Source organism: Pseudoliparis swirei, chromosome 24, assembly GCF_029220125.1.
Source record: "Pseudoliparis swirei isolate HS2019 ecotype Mariana Trench chromosome 24, NWPU_hadal_v1, whole genome shotgun sequence".
Lineage (NCBI taxonomy): Eukaryota > Metazoa > Chordata > Actinopteri > Perciformes > Liparidae > Pseudoliparis > Pseudoliparis swirei.
The window spans coordinates 25,288,375-25,301,547 of NC_079411.1; the positions used below are offsets into that span (position 1 = coordinate 25,288,375).

General features: G+C 43.8%; 2 protein-coding genes and 1 long non-coding RNA gene across 4 annotated transcripts in view; 1 reads left to right on the top strand and 2 right to left on the bottom strand.

The window, feature by feature from the left end:
• The window catches only part of bmerb1 (bMERB domain containing 1), a 16,372-nt gene extending 9,704 nt beyond the window's left edge, over window positions 1-6,668 (bottom strand). Inside the window, exon 1 of the mRNA XM_056409878.1 lies at window positions 6,409-6,668. Within this exon, the coding sequence (XP_056265853.1) occupies window positions 6,409-6,496 (88 nt within the window). The 5' untranslated portion in view covers window positions 6,497-6,668. The remainder of the gene's footprint in view (window positions 1-6,408) is intronic.
• A 595-nt stretch (window positions 6,669-7,263) lies between these two features.
• On the bottom strand, window positions 7,264-13,107 carry LOC130190452 (mpv17-like protein). Of its 2 annotated transcripts, none has more exons than XM_056409877.1 (4): window positions 12,193-13,107; window positions 9,954-10,024; window positions 9,685-9,714; window positions 7,264-8,741 (listed from the first exon to the last, which is right to left on the bottom strand). In XM_056409877.1, exons 1-4 carry the CDS (start codon window positions 12,497-12,499, stop codon window positions 8,523-8,525), a joined length of 627 nt encoding a protein of 208 aa, XP_056265852.1. In that variant the 5' UTR covers window positions 12,500-13,107; the 3' UTR covers window positions 7,264-8,522. The 2 variants fall into 2 exon arrangements, 1 of the variants encoding a protein (XP_056265852.1); XR_008830967.1 differs by having other exon boundaries at window positions 8,663-8,741; window positions 9,390-9,714.
• Window positions 8,625-10,546, top strand: LOC130190454 (uncharacterized). The gene is made up of 2 exons (XR_008830968.1): window positions 8,625-8,707; window positions 9,969-10,546. It is a non-coding gene; the product is annotated as an uncharacterized LOC130190454 (long non-coding RNA).
• Window positions 13,108-13,173: the final 66 nt, after the last annotated feature.

A 13,173-nucleotide genomic window follows, 5' to 3' on the forward strand; every position in this document is an offset into this window, starting at 1 on the left:
CTCCCGTCGCCAAGAACTCCACATTTGGATATTTGGCAGCAGCGTGTTCACGACAGTGGTGTATAGTAACGAAGTAGAAGTACTTCGTTACTTTACTTAAGTAGTTTTTTTGGGTATCTGTACTTTATTCTACTACTTATATTTCTGTTTACTTTTACTTTTACTTCACTACATTTTGCAATGAAAACTTGTACTTTTACTCCGATACATTTCCCCTGAAACAGTATCGTTACTCGTTACTACGGAAAAAAATAATCATGAGAAACATCGGGGACTGTTGTGGAACACACCGCAGCGCACCTGAACGCAGCACATCGGGGACTGTTGTGGAACACAGCGCAGCGCACCTGAACGCAGCACACCGGGGACTGTTGTGGAACACACCGCAGCGCACCTGAACGCAGCACGAGCACCAGGTTGGGGATCAGTGGTCCTTGCCGCGTGTTTTCTCTTCCCAGTGATGCCCAGGATGCTAGCGAGCGGCTACAGATACGACTCATTTCATGTGGAGCAGCAATGGAAGCTACTCGTTCAACCACGGGGACCAAGATCAACGTCTGTGGCCATATTTGGGCGAACTCTTTTCTTTTGTCGGAGTGAAAGTTTCTTCCTACCGGATGAAGTGCCTCTTATGCCGACCGAAAGCTACGGAGATATTGGCCTTCAACAACTCACCAACCTCAGGAAACACATTGAGGTAAATTAAGATTAACCCCATGAGCCGCAACGTTAATGTTTAGTCATCATAAACCTGTTAAGATATCTAGCAGTGTTGTCCTCAGGATTGGAGTAAGTTATATCTTTGGCAGGAGGGGGGGAGACAGGTGTCTGATTGTCCTACGCATGTTGTACGTTAGGCTAACGTTCGCTAGCTATCGTCAATTAAATGAGACAATCAGCGTGAGTGGAGTAGACGGATCTCTAGCGAGTTAATGAGCTGAAGAAGTGTTGACAGTTGTGAGAATTTGTTGATTTGAGTCGTCTTAGCTATAATATAATGCTAATCATTACAGCATTATTATTATTATCATTATTTGTATTAATATTATAAGAGTGACGGTCCAGTAATGGCGACGATATTGATTTGGGACTGTTGTTGTGTTTAACTCCAGAGATACAAGTACATATTCACAAATCAACTCTGGATGCACGGACAGTGCATGAAACTAAATGTATAAACCTCAAATTAAAACAAACTATTTAGTACAAAACTGTTGGTTGGGGTCATGACATGTTAGGAAGTGTTATTAATTCTATCATGTCTATAATACTCTCACTTTATTTCAGGAATATTTCAAGCAGCACATGGAAGAACCCTCCCTGCAGCTAGGTGATGCCACCAGGTCCAGTTCATCTGATGAAGAGGACTTCTTCTTCGTCATCTCAAGCGCATGACAGCAGCAAACAGCTGGATGGAGACGTGGATCATGTTGACTTGCTGACATGCTTCCCAACTGTGTGCTGCTGTCTGTGAAGCTAGACACACTCTACCTGCACCAGGGCCTGTGAAGCTAGACACACTCTACCTGCACCATCAGGGCCTGTGAAGCTAGACACACTCTACCTGCATCAGGGCCTGTGAAGCTAGACACACTCTACCTGCATCAGGGCCTGTGAAGCTAGACACACTCTACCTGCATCATCAGGGCCTGTGAAGCTAGACACACTCTACCTGCACCATCAGGGCCTGTGAAGCTAGACACACTCTACCTGCACCATCAGGGCCTGTGAAGCTAGACACACTCTACCTGCACCATCAGGGCCTGTGAAGCTAGACACACTCTACCTGCACCACCAGGGCCTGTGAAGCTAGACACACTCTACCTGCACCAGGGCCTGTGAAGCTAGACACACTCTACCTGCACCATGTGAACGGCTCTTCAGCATCGCAGGACTCGTCTTCAGCCCCAGAAGAGCGAGACTGACATCTGTCCATTTTGAAAATCAACTTCTTTTGAAGATGAACAATACATTTTTCACTTTAAAGTGATGATTTTGGTTGTTACTTTTGGTTCTGCTTTTTTTTTGTTAATCGTGTTTTTATATTTTTGTAATTTCATAGTATTCATATATTGCTAAGTTCATCCGAGCTCATACTCCTTGTTCATGGCGGCCACAGCACCCAAACAAATAAACTTCATAATTCTCAAAATTCTGACCCTTTGTTTTTTTTATTAACAGCATTTACTTTTACTTTTACTTTCAATACTTAAGTACATTTAATATCAGAAAATTACTTTTGATACTTAAGTACAAAAAAAATCAGATACTTTAATACTTTTACTCAAGTAGTATTCTCATAGGTGACTTTTACTTTTACTTGAGTAATTTTCCAGTCAAGTATCTTTACTTTTACTCAAGTATGACTTTTGGGTACTTTATACACCACTGGTTCACGAGGGACACGAAGCTCCGCCCCCCCCCCCCCCCCCTTGTGGTTAATTAGTCCACCGATCAATCGTTTTGGTCTTTGTCGGCGAAGATCCATTTAATCGATCATTTCCTTAGAAACACACGAGCACATCTCCGTTACTCACAATATTTGAAGCGGCGCTGACGCGTGATTCTTTGTGGAGGAACTCGACTTTAAAGATAAAAAAAATCAACTAATCGATTTGTCCATAAAATCTCGCGAGTGTTCGTGAACTGAGAAGTTCTTAAGTCGAGGACGGACCGGTGTGTGTGTGTGTGTGTGTGTGTAGTTCATATTTTCCAAAGCAGAAGGTTGTTGATGAAGAGGAAAAACAGATCTTCATCCTGACAGATCAATGAGCAGCTGTGGCTTCTTGCTGATTGGCTCATTCCTCCGTGACCCCCCCACACTCTCCACATCGGCCAATTAACAACCACTTACTACACGGAGCAAACACTTATTGCACTGATCAATACTCAGCAGCGTGTATGAAATATATTTTTTATCTTCTGTGGCTCTGGAAGAAGAAGCTTTGTCGAGCTTTAGAGAAGAACAACACATCTCAGTTTAGTGAAAAGGTTTCCACGGTGACGCCTTCGAAAGTTTAAAGATTTTATGTTTATAAACAACATTTATATTTCACACACTTGTTCATCTGGATATGAACACGACGTCTCCAGTCCTCTGTCTTCATGCCGCTGAATATAAACAAACTATTTAGCGTCTAATCCAGATGTGAGGTATGACATGTATCCACTGTGTGTATGTGTGTGTGTGTGTCAAGGATATCGGCTCCTCGTCATCCTGCAGCAACATCAACTGCAGTCTGCATGTGTGTGTGAGTGAGTGTGTGTGTGTGTGTGTGTGTGTATACTTTTCATGGATACCAACTGAGGACAAAGCTGACTCACCACAGCCGACAAGTCTGACCGGGAGAACTCGCTCTCCTCCAGCCTCTCTCTCCCCCAGCCTCGCTCTCTCCCCCAGCCTCTCTCTCCCCCAGCCTCACTCTCCTCAGCCTCTCTCTCCCCCAGCCTCGCTCTCCCCCAGCCTCTCTCTCCCCGAGCCTCTCTCTCCTCCAGCCTCTCTCTCCCCCAGCCTCTCTCTCCCTCCGCCTCTCTCTCCTCCAGCCTCTTTCTCCTTCAACCTCGCTCTCCCCCAGCCTCTCTCTCCTCCAGCCTCTCTCCCTCAACCTCTTTCTTCTCCAGCCTCGCTCTCCCCGAGCCTCTCTCTCCTCCAGCCTCTCTCCCCCAGCCTCTCTCTCCCCCAGCCTCGCTCTCCTCCAGCCTCTCTCTCCCCCAGCCTCTCTCTCCCCCAGCCTCTCTCTCCTCCAGCCTCTCTCTCCCCCAGCCTCTCTCTCCTCCAGCCTCTCTATACCCCAGCCTCTCCTCCAGCCTCTCTCCCTCAACCTCTTTCTCCTCCAGCCTCTCTCTCCTCCAGCCTCTCTCCACTTCCTCCAGCCTCTCTTCTCTTCCTCCAGCCTCTCTCTCCTCCAGCCTCTCTTCCTCCAGCCTCTCTCCACTTCCTCCAGCCTCTCTTCCTCCAGCCTCTCTCCTCCAGCCTCTCTTCTATCCTCTTCCTCCAGCCTCTCTTCTATCCTCTTCCTCCAGCCTCTCTTCTCTTCCTCCAGCCTCTCTCCTCCAGCCTCTCTCTCCTCCAGCCTCTCTCTCCTCCAGCCTCTCTCTCCCCCAGCCTCTTTCTCCTCCAGCCTCTCTCTCCTCCAGCCTCTCTCTCCTCCAGCCTCTCTCTCCCCAGCCTCGCTCTCCTCCAGCCTCTTTCTCCTTCAACCTCGCTCTCCCCCAGCCTCTCTCTCCTCCAGCCTCTCTCCCTCAACCTCTTTCTCCTTCAACCTCGCTCTCCCCCAGCCTCTCTCCCTCAACCTCTTTCTCCTCCAGCCTCGCTCTCCCCGAGCCTCTCTCTCCTCCAGCCTCTCTCTCCTCCAGCCTCTCTCTCCCCCAGCCTCTCTCCCTCAACCTCTTTCTCCTCCAGCCTCGCTCTCCCAGCCTCTCTCTCCTCCAGCCTCTCTCCCTCAACCTCTTTCTCCTCCAGCCTCTCTCCTCTTCCTCCAGCCTCTCCTTCAACCTCGCTCTCCCAGCCTCTCTCCTCCAGCCTCTCTCCCCCAGCCTCTCTCTCCTCAAGCCTCTCTCCTTCAACCTCCTCTCCCTCAACCTCTTTCTCCTCCAGCCTCTCCCTCAACCTCTTCTCCTTCAACCTCTCTCTCCTCCAGCCTCTCTTCTCTTCCTCCAGCCTCTCTCTCTTCCCCACCCTCTCTCCTCAAGCCTCTCTCCCACAGCCACACACACACACACTCAAACTTTTACACACACACACACATCACATGTACACATGTTCCTTTCTTTATTTCTTTCTCTCTCTCCCTGAGTCTTTTTCTTTCCCCACTGCAGCCACGTGCTTCACCATCCTCTTCACCATCATCTTCACCATCCTCTTCACCATCCTCTTCACCGAGCCGCATGAAGCCCTGACAGCTCGACACCGTCCCGACCGCTCCGTCCCACCTGAGCGCGACGCTCACACACACCTGAAGACATCACGAGGAACACACTTCCTCATGATAAACTCGTCCGCCGGGCTCAGCGTCAGCCTTCAAATATGAACCCGCCTCCTCTCACACAGTTAATTACTTGAATGGCTCCGTTTAATTAACACAATCGGGATAATACAATGAACTTCATGGATTATGATTTAATCTAGAATATAATCGTGGAGAGCGAAGGATTTTTGCGGCCGCATGGGACTCCGACGACAAGGGAACCGTCAGCTTCTTCATGACGTCCGATGCAGACGCCCCTGACACATCCTGCAGTCACACTGTATACACACACACACACACACACACACACACACTGCTGCTGCCTCCGGGAACACACACACACATTTCCTCAAATAGAAACACAGACAGAGCGATAAATATCCACCGCATTTATTTTTTTTCTTCTTCTTTGACTTAATCTGGAAGTTTCTTTCACGCCCCGTGATGAGGAGTTATCGTCAGGGGAACCGACCGGGACACAAATGCGTCATCCATTCACCGGCCGTCATCACACGGGACACATTAATAGAAACCTCCATAAACAACAACGTCTCTGACACTATTAATGTTTCGTTTTCTGTTGAAATTGTGTTTTTTTTCAGCCTTAGTCACTTTTCAGGCTGTAGTTTGTGTAGTTTAGTGAAATCAATCAACAAAATATGAATTGATAATAATTGTCATGTATCAAGCAAAATGTGATTCCAAAGTGTTAATTTGCTTCTTTTATTTTTACAATATACTGAATATCTTTATAGGTTTTGAAACTTGCAATATAACAACATCACATGTGGACACATAACAGAATAATAATTCTAAATTCCTAAATAGAACAAATTAAATGCAAATAGATGAGATAATATACACCAAATACAGTGTTCATAGCTGACATTGTGTTGCAGGGGTGTTTGCTCATCGGCTTTATCATTGAGGCTGTAGGTGATGCTGTATTGTGTCAATATAAACATGATATTCATGTGCAGAACATGTTATTTTTTGTTCTCAGCCTCCGAAAAATGTTTAAAAAATATCAACTGAAAGTAGTATTTATTCAATTTAATTTAGGCATAAACTCAAGTATTCTTGTGAAATCCAGAGAGTCTAAGTATGTATTACTCTTAGCCTCCCGGGCTCCTGCTTCATGCTTTATGATCCTGAATCCAATAAACACAAGTTTCTGGGCTCGTGTGTTTGTGGTTTCCTCCTCCTCCTCGGCCCATTCATTCAGAATCAGAACCCCATGCCGGGGGATGAAGAGGCCCTTCAGCTCCGAGGCGGCGCTACAGCCCACATCCCAAACCTTTGTGAGTCACGTCGGGCCATTAACCCTTTCAACAATATAAAAAACATATGCTCACGTGCTATATTCTTATATTCTTGAATACCGGACGGTTACAAAAAACAAAAAACCCACATCGTGTTCTCCATCACACGCCACGCTCACCTTTGTCCGCGGTCCATGCCGTTTCCGACACGGCGCCGTAGCTCCTGAGCGCGCGCTCGGTGTCCGAGAACGATTTCTTCAGTTCCATGGTCGGTGTGAAAACCACACGAGTGTTTTTAGGATTACAAAAAATATATCTACGCGACACTTCTGGGTGCACGTCCCTCCAGAGAAGTCAAGTTTCACCCGGTGACAAGGCTCCAGCGACCCGAGACGTTGAGCATCTTCCTTCAGGCTGTCAAAGCGCCTCGACGTGTGGATGCGAGAAAAAAAGGGATGCAGGGCGCATGCGCAGAACGGGCGGAGATGTAAAGACTTGGAAGACACCCACTATAGCGCCGAGATGAAAAATAAAACACAACGGGCACACACCGTTATCAGCATGTCCGATAATTAGTTTATGTTTGGTTATATTTGAGGTATTTGTTATAAATAAAAAACGCTCTGTTTTTAGGCTGAAATATCGGCCAAAGTGAGATGTTTTCACAGAAGAGGGGGCCTTTTTGTTCACACTTGAATTCAACATGGAAAGTGTTTGAGCAGTCAGTTACACATTTAGAGACAACTTTATTCATGTTGAAGTCTTCGAAGCAGCTCAGATTAAACAGAGTGAAAACGCAGACTGCGAAAAGCATGCAGCACGTCTTTAAAGTGTTGTTGTCATTATATTCAAACAAAAGATGCAATTATATCTTAACTTCAAGAAATATAGACACATTAATAATATTTGAACACACGCACCCTGGATGCACTTCTACAGAGAACATACATGTAATATGTCAGATCAAGCGTGTCACCGAAGTTATAACTGATTTATGTTGTCTATGTGTGCTCAGTAAACACAATGAGTCAATGGGAGATTTGTTTTAGTTTATTCAACAATAAATATTATTTATCTCTATCCAGTGTGATAAAATAATTTGTATTACAGCCCCGACAGATCTTTGTGATATCCAAACTAAAAAAAAGATATTGAGAAAGTACACATCTAGGAATATTAAATACATAAAATGAAATAAATATGATATTAATTGATCCTTGAGTTCCAGTGTTGCACATCAGCATACAAGTAATAATTAGAAACAAAACTCTGCAATTTAAATTATTATTATTGTGTGTAATTCACATTCATTCAGGTCTGTGAGACAGATACACTCATATAATAACACTCTTGCATATGTTAATTAAAAATGCATAATTGTCAACCTGATTTCACACTCAAATGCACCAGAGGGGGGAAATAGACAAATCTCTTTGTAATACATGACCACAAGTTAATTACATTTTTTTTCTTATTAATGATCTTCTGCAGAAACAATAAACCATTTAAACTCATATTCAGCTCTTTTTACTGAACTATTTATAAAATATGACCTATATATAAAACTGCTTGGCACAGGAACCCGACGTGTTTTGCAAGAATCTCTGCAGGCGATGAAAATATAGTGTTTTTCCTAAAAGGTCAAATTAAAAAAATTATAAAATACCAAACTGTTATAAACATTTGGAAATGAAGCAAAAATATATAATAGAGTACCACATTAAGATAAAGTACGACGAGGCAGGCAGCATTTACACATTCAAGTTCAAATGAATGTCCTCAGTAGTAACTCATTGATGCAATATTTAGGGGACAAAGGTTGAAAATGTAGAAATCAATCATGTATTTTCAGATCTGTTCTAGTGTTTCTTAGTTTATTTTGTCGATGCATGTGTACTTAGCACTTCTTGTACCAAAGTGTAAATTAAAACGTAAACCCTTAGAGATGAAGCACGCTTAAAAAAATCTAAGTTAATAAATCAGATTAGCTGCCACACCACATTTCACTTCTTATTCCTGTTCTTAGATGTGAAGCAGGAGAATGTGGAAAACTCTCTTGTGGAATGTGAAGACTTATAAAAAAACAAAAACCTGATAATGTAGGAAAGATATACTGAATGTTTCCCACGGAGGTGACGTGTTGTACATACATCCCATTTGCCATATACGCTGTTTCCCAAAAGCACCTTAGGGCGTCACGTGGGTCTCATTTTTTAGTCTAACCCCAGTGAGACGACACAGATAGTGCAACATCAACCACTGAACGCCGCTGCATCCACGGAGTCCGCCCACTTCACTTCGGAGGAGGCGAAGATGCGACTGTTCCAGCATCCGTCCTGTCATTGGTTTCCGCTCCGTTGTCCTCTTTGCGAGGGAACAACCGGGCCAGAGCGGCGCCGGCCGTGCCGTCGCCGCTCTGGCGTGAGAAGCAGAGGAAGGTGGCCCAGACGAAGGCGCAGCAGCCGGTGAAGGCGGTCCGTAAGTACAGAGGCACCAGGGCGAAGTTCACCAGCTGAGGGAGGAGATACAGATTACCGTGCGTCTACAACGTACTGCTGTATTACACGTTCACGTACCGGAAATATAATTCATATATATATATACAATGGGTACGGCAAGTATTCAGACCCCTTTAAAATGTTTCATTGCAGCCATTTGCTAAAATCCAAAAAGTTCATTTTATTTCTTGACTTGAATACTTATGTGATATTTCAGTTTTTCTTTTTTAATAAATTTAAACAAATTTCTACATTTCTGTTTTTTTCTGTCAAGATGGGGTGCTGCGTGAACATTAATGAGAAATAAAAAGATTTTTTATTTATTTTAGGGGTCTGAATACTTTCCGTACCCATTGAAAGATGTCAAACAGAATCTATATTCACTTTATTATTATTTATTTTTTAATTAAACCATTTATTTAACCAGGTGAAACCCATTGAGATTAGAAATCTCTTTTTCGAGGGTGACCTGGACAAGACAGGCAGCAACATAAGAAACACACAACAAGACGAGTTAAAAGAAACTAAAAGTTAAGAGACGGTGACATAACAGAGTCAATTTAGGAAACATTGACATTTTTGGGAACCTGCCTCCATTTCTTTCATTTCATATTGAAAAGCAGTAAGTGCTCGTCTAAAGTTTGAAGGTGTTCATCACTCACTCGGTCAGTTCTGTGTTGTTATGATATTTTGGAACGAGGTCCTTCAAGCTTTAATCCGCAGGCTTGTTTTTCAAAATGTGTCACATTATTATCGCCGTTGAAATTAACGGAAGTTAGAGAAAACTTCTTTTTTCTCCGGAAAAAAAATATATTCGCTTAGTGAGCCACAACTCAGGTTCTTCATGAGGTCGTGTGAGTCAGAGTTAATAATCATTAGCAAGTGGACCTTTGAACTTCGAATGTCTTCACTATGTTCACAATGGTTCATCCATGCAGGAGAGATGTTAATATTTACCTGCATAAAGGGCCAGAACATAAGCCCCGTCTGGAAGGAGAGACAAACAGAAAGCACATCATAAATACAATTAAAAACTTTAAAAAATTTAACTAACATCTCTACTGAAATCTGAAAAAAACTTGTAACTTTAGAGATTTAGATGTATATTATGAATGAGTGAAAGTCAGAGTTAGATAACACCAGGAGAGATCTCCCATAACCAAATAATACATTATAAATGAGCTGTTTGTATTTAATACATTGAGCATCCGCAGTTTCCAACTCACTTTGTACGTATTTAGGAATTTCTCCCTCCAGTCTTCAAAGATGTCGTTGTTTCCCTCCAGGAAGCTGACACCTGAGTGAAGAAGAACCCACAGCAGACCGTTCACTCTGTGACTGATGGGCGGTTTAAAAAACAACGTACGGGGACGATAAACACGCCGATGTGTGTGTTATAGCAGCAATCATCACATAATCACTCAAGAAAGATGTCACATTGTGTTTTCCCGAGCAGTGTTATCGATACACATTATGAACAATGCAGTATTATGAGATTTGTATTGCGTTTTTTAATGTAGATTAATGTTACGGTTTTCCGCCAGGCGTCAGATTAATAATATTACGTAGACATATTTTATTTATATTAATTTTGTGTTTTTTTCTATAATATTGTGACATTTTAATATTATATATGTGGAGGCTTCAAATAAGCCCAGTGGGCTGTTTGCCTTTCCCTGCACTGTGATATTATTTACCTCTGTTGTGTTTTTGTGTTTTCTTTTATTGTGTTTTTTTTATATTTTAATGAAAGCCCGCACTTAGTAAATCTATTTTTCTAATGTAATATAATATCCATTTAAAAGGCAGTATTCAAGTGTATTGTACGTTTGTGGCATTTATTACCATGCTTACAGTAATAATGACAGTATCTGCTCAGTGGTGACTTACGTGACCTCTAGTCGGCGTCTGTTACCCAGGACTACCGAGAGGCCCCGGGTCAGGTTACAAGTTGTTCTGTATGGTCTGTTTCTGGAGTTAACGATTATCTACCTGGTAGGCTGTAGGTATCTATGGTGCCTTGATGGTATCTATGGTGCCTTGATGGTATATATGGTGCCATGTCTGTATCTATGGTGCCTTGATGGTATCTATGGTGCCTTGATGGTATATATGGTGCCATGTCTGTATCTATGGTGCCTTGATGGTATCTATGGTGCCATGTCTGTATCTATGGTGCCATGACGGTATCTATGGTGCCATGTCTGTATCTATGGTGCCATGACGGTATCTATGGTGCCATGTCTGTATCTATGGTGTCCTGTAGGTATCTATGGTGCCATGTCTGTATCTATGGTGTCCTGTAGGTATCTATGGTGCCATGATGGTATCTATGGTGCCATGACGGTATCTATGGTGCCATGTCTGTATCTATGGTGTCCTGTAGGTATCTATGGTGTCATGTCTGTATCTATGGTGCCTTGATGGTATCTATGGTGCCATGTCTGTATCTATGGTGCCATGATGGTATCTATGGTGCCATGTCTGTATCTATGGTGCCTTGATGGTATCTATGGTGCCATGTCTGTATCTATGGTGTCCTGTAGGTATCTATGGTGCCATGTCTGTATCTATGGTGCCATGACGGTATCTATGGTGCCATGTCTGTATCTATGGTGTCCTGTAGGTATCTATGGTGCCATGACGGTATCTATGGTGCCATGTCTGTATCTATGGTGTCCTGTAGGTATCTATGGTGCCATGACGGTATCTATGGTGCCATGTCTGTATCTATGGTGTCCTGTCGGTATCTATGGTGCCATGACGGTATCTATGGTGTACTGTAGGTATCTATGGTACCATGTCTGTATCTATGGTGTCCTGTAGGTATCTATGGTGCCATGTCTGTATCTATGGTGTCCTATAGGTATCTATGGTGCCATGACGGTATCTATGGTGCCCTGTCGGTATCTATGGTGCCATGTCGGTATCTATGGTGCCATGACGGTATCTATGGTGCCATGACGGTATCTATGGTGCCATGACGGTATCTATGGTGCCCTGTCGGTATCTATGGTGCCATGTCGGTATCTATGGTGCCATGACGGTATCTATGGTGCCATGTCGGTATCTATGGTGCCATGACGGTATCTATGGTGCCATGTCGGTATCTATGGTGCCATGACGGTATCTATGGTGCCATGTCGGTATCTATGGTGCCATGACGGTATCTATGGTGCCATGACGGTATCTATGGTGCCATGATGGTATGGGGCCTGTTTTGTGATATAGGCTACGTGCCTAAAAGGTGCCAAATATTTGTAGACTGAAATAATATCGGCATTATAATTATTATAACTATGAGGATTTTTTAGTTGCCTATTTTGTGGTGCCCCCTCAGGACTTGGTGCCCTACGCACAGCGCGTAGTGCGCGTTATGGGAGCGGCGGCGCTGCCTGTCGGTATCTATGGTGCCATGTCGGTATCTGTACTGTCGGTACCCGCCGTCCCGCTCGCCCCAGTGACCTGTGTAGAAGACGCTGGTGGCCAGCGGTGCCGCTATGCTCTGGTCCATGAGCAGCTTCCTCAACACCATCTTGACCGAATTCCCGGGAAACCTCCGCTCCAGGAACCGCATCCAGAAGAAACTGAAGTTCCCGTGGAAAGTGAACGCGACCACGGCCACGTTCCGCGTGTGTCGCCAGTCCAGTTCGTCCGTCGTCCGCGACAACCGTTGGTGGACGAAGTCCCCGCTGGCGAACAGGCAGCCGTACAGCGTCACGTTGGTGGCCCACGGGAACCGGCGGACTTGTCTTAAAAACGCCTGTCTCATTATTTATTATATATATATACAGTTACTGTCGCTATGTTGAAAGAAACGTGGCGTCAGCAAAATGGAAATTTCACTCAGATTTAATGTTCGCTAAACTTCACACATCGCGCCGACGAATAGTGACGACACGACAAGGACGCGTGAAGATTCCAGTCCGGATTTCGATGGACATGTTCTCATCTACGACAGAGTGTTTATATTCCTCGTAAAATGAAACTTCGTGGAGTAAATCTCAGAGAGGATACTTGCTTGCAATCCACCATCCGATCCGACAACCGGCTCGGGACCTGCCAGTTGGCGTAACATTAATACGCCCTTTTTTACGTAAGAAGAACAAACAGGCAGGAGGCCACCATTGTGGTTCAACCGGTGTACCTGAGGCGATCTGGTACAGATTCAGTAGAATTAAACGTACCATTATATATTACTAATTAAAAAAACATTTCACATTCCAGAATTCCGTCAATTTGTGGTACAAGATGTAAAAAAAGTGATGGTGTTAACTAATGGACAAAAGGTCAAAAAATAAACATACCACACATATATATATATACACATAAATATATATATACATTAGGCATTTCTAGAGTTGGACCAAGTAGATAGCTCAACTTTTTTTCTATTGAAATGCTGAAACAATTTCCCACCCTATCAACTTCATTCACTCATTCACT

Excerpts from the sequence above, each read along its gene's own strand:
- LOC130190452 (XM_056409877.1), bottom strand. The coding sequence starts at position 12,499 with ATGAGACAGGCGTTTTTAAGACAAGTCCGCCGGTTCCCGTGGGCCACC. Across the intron at positions 10,025-12,192 it reads CACCAGCGTCTTCTACACAG|GTGTCAGCTTCCTGGAGGGA; the intron begins GTCACTGGGGCG and ends TTCTTCACTCAG. Across the intron at positions 9,715-9,953 it reads AATTCCTAAATACGTACAAA|ACGGGGCTTATGTTCTGGCC; the intron begins GTGAGTTGGAAA and ends CTCTCCTTCCAG.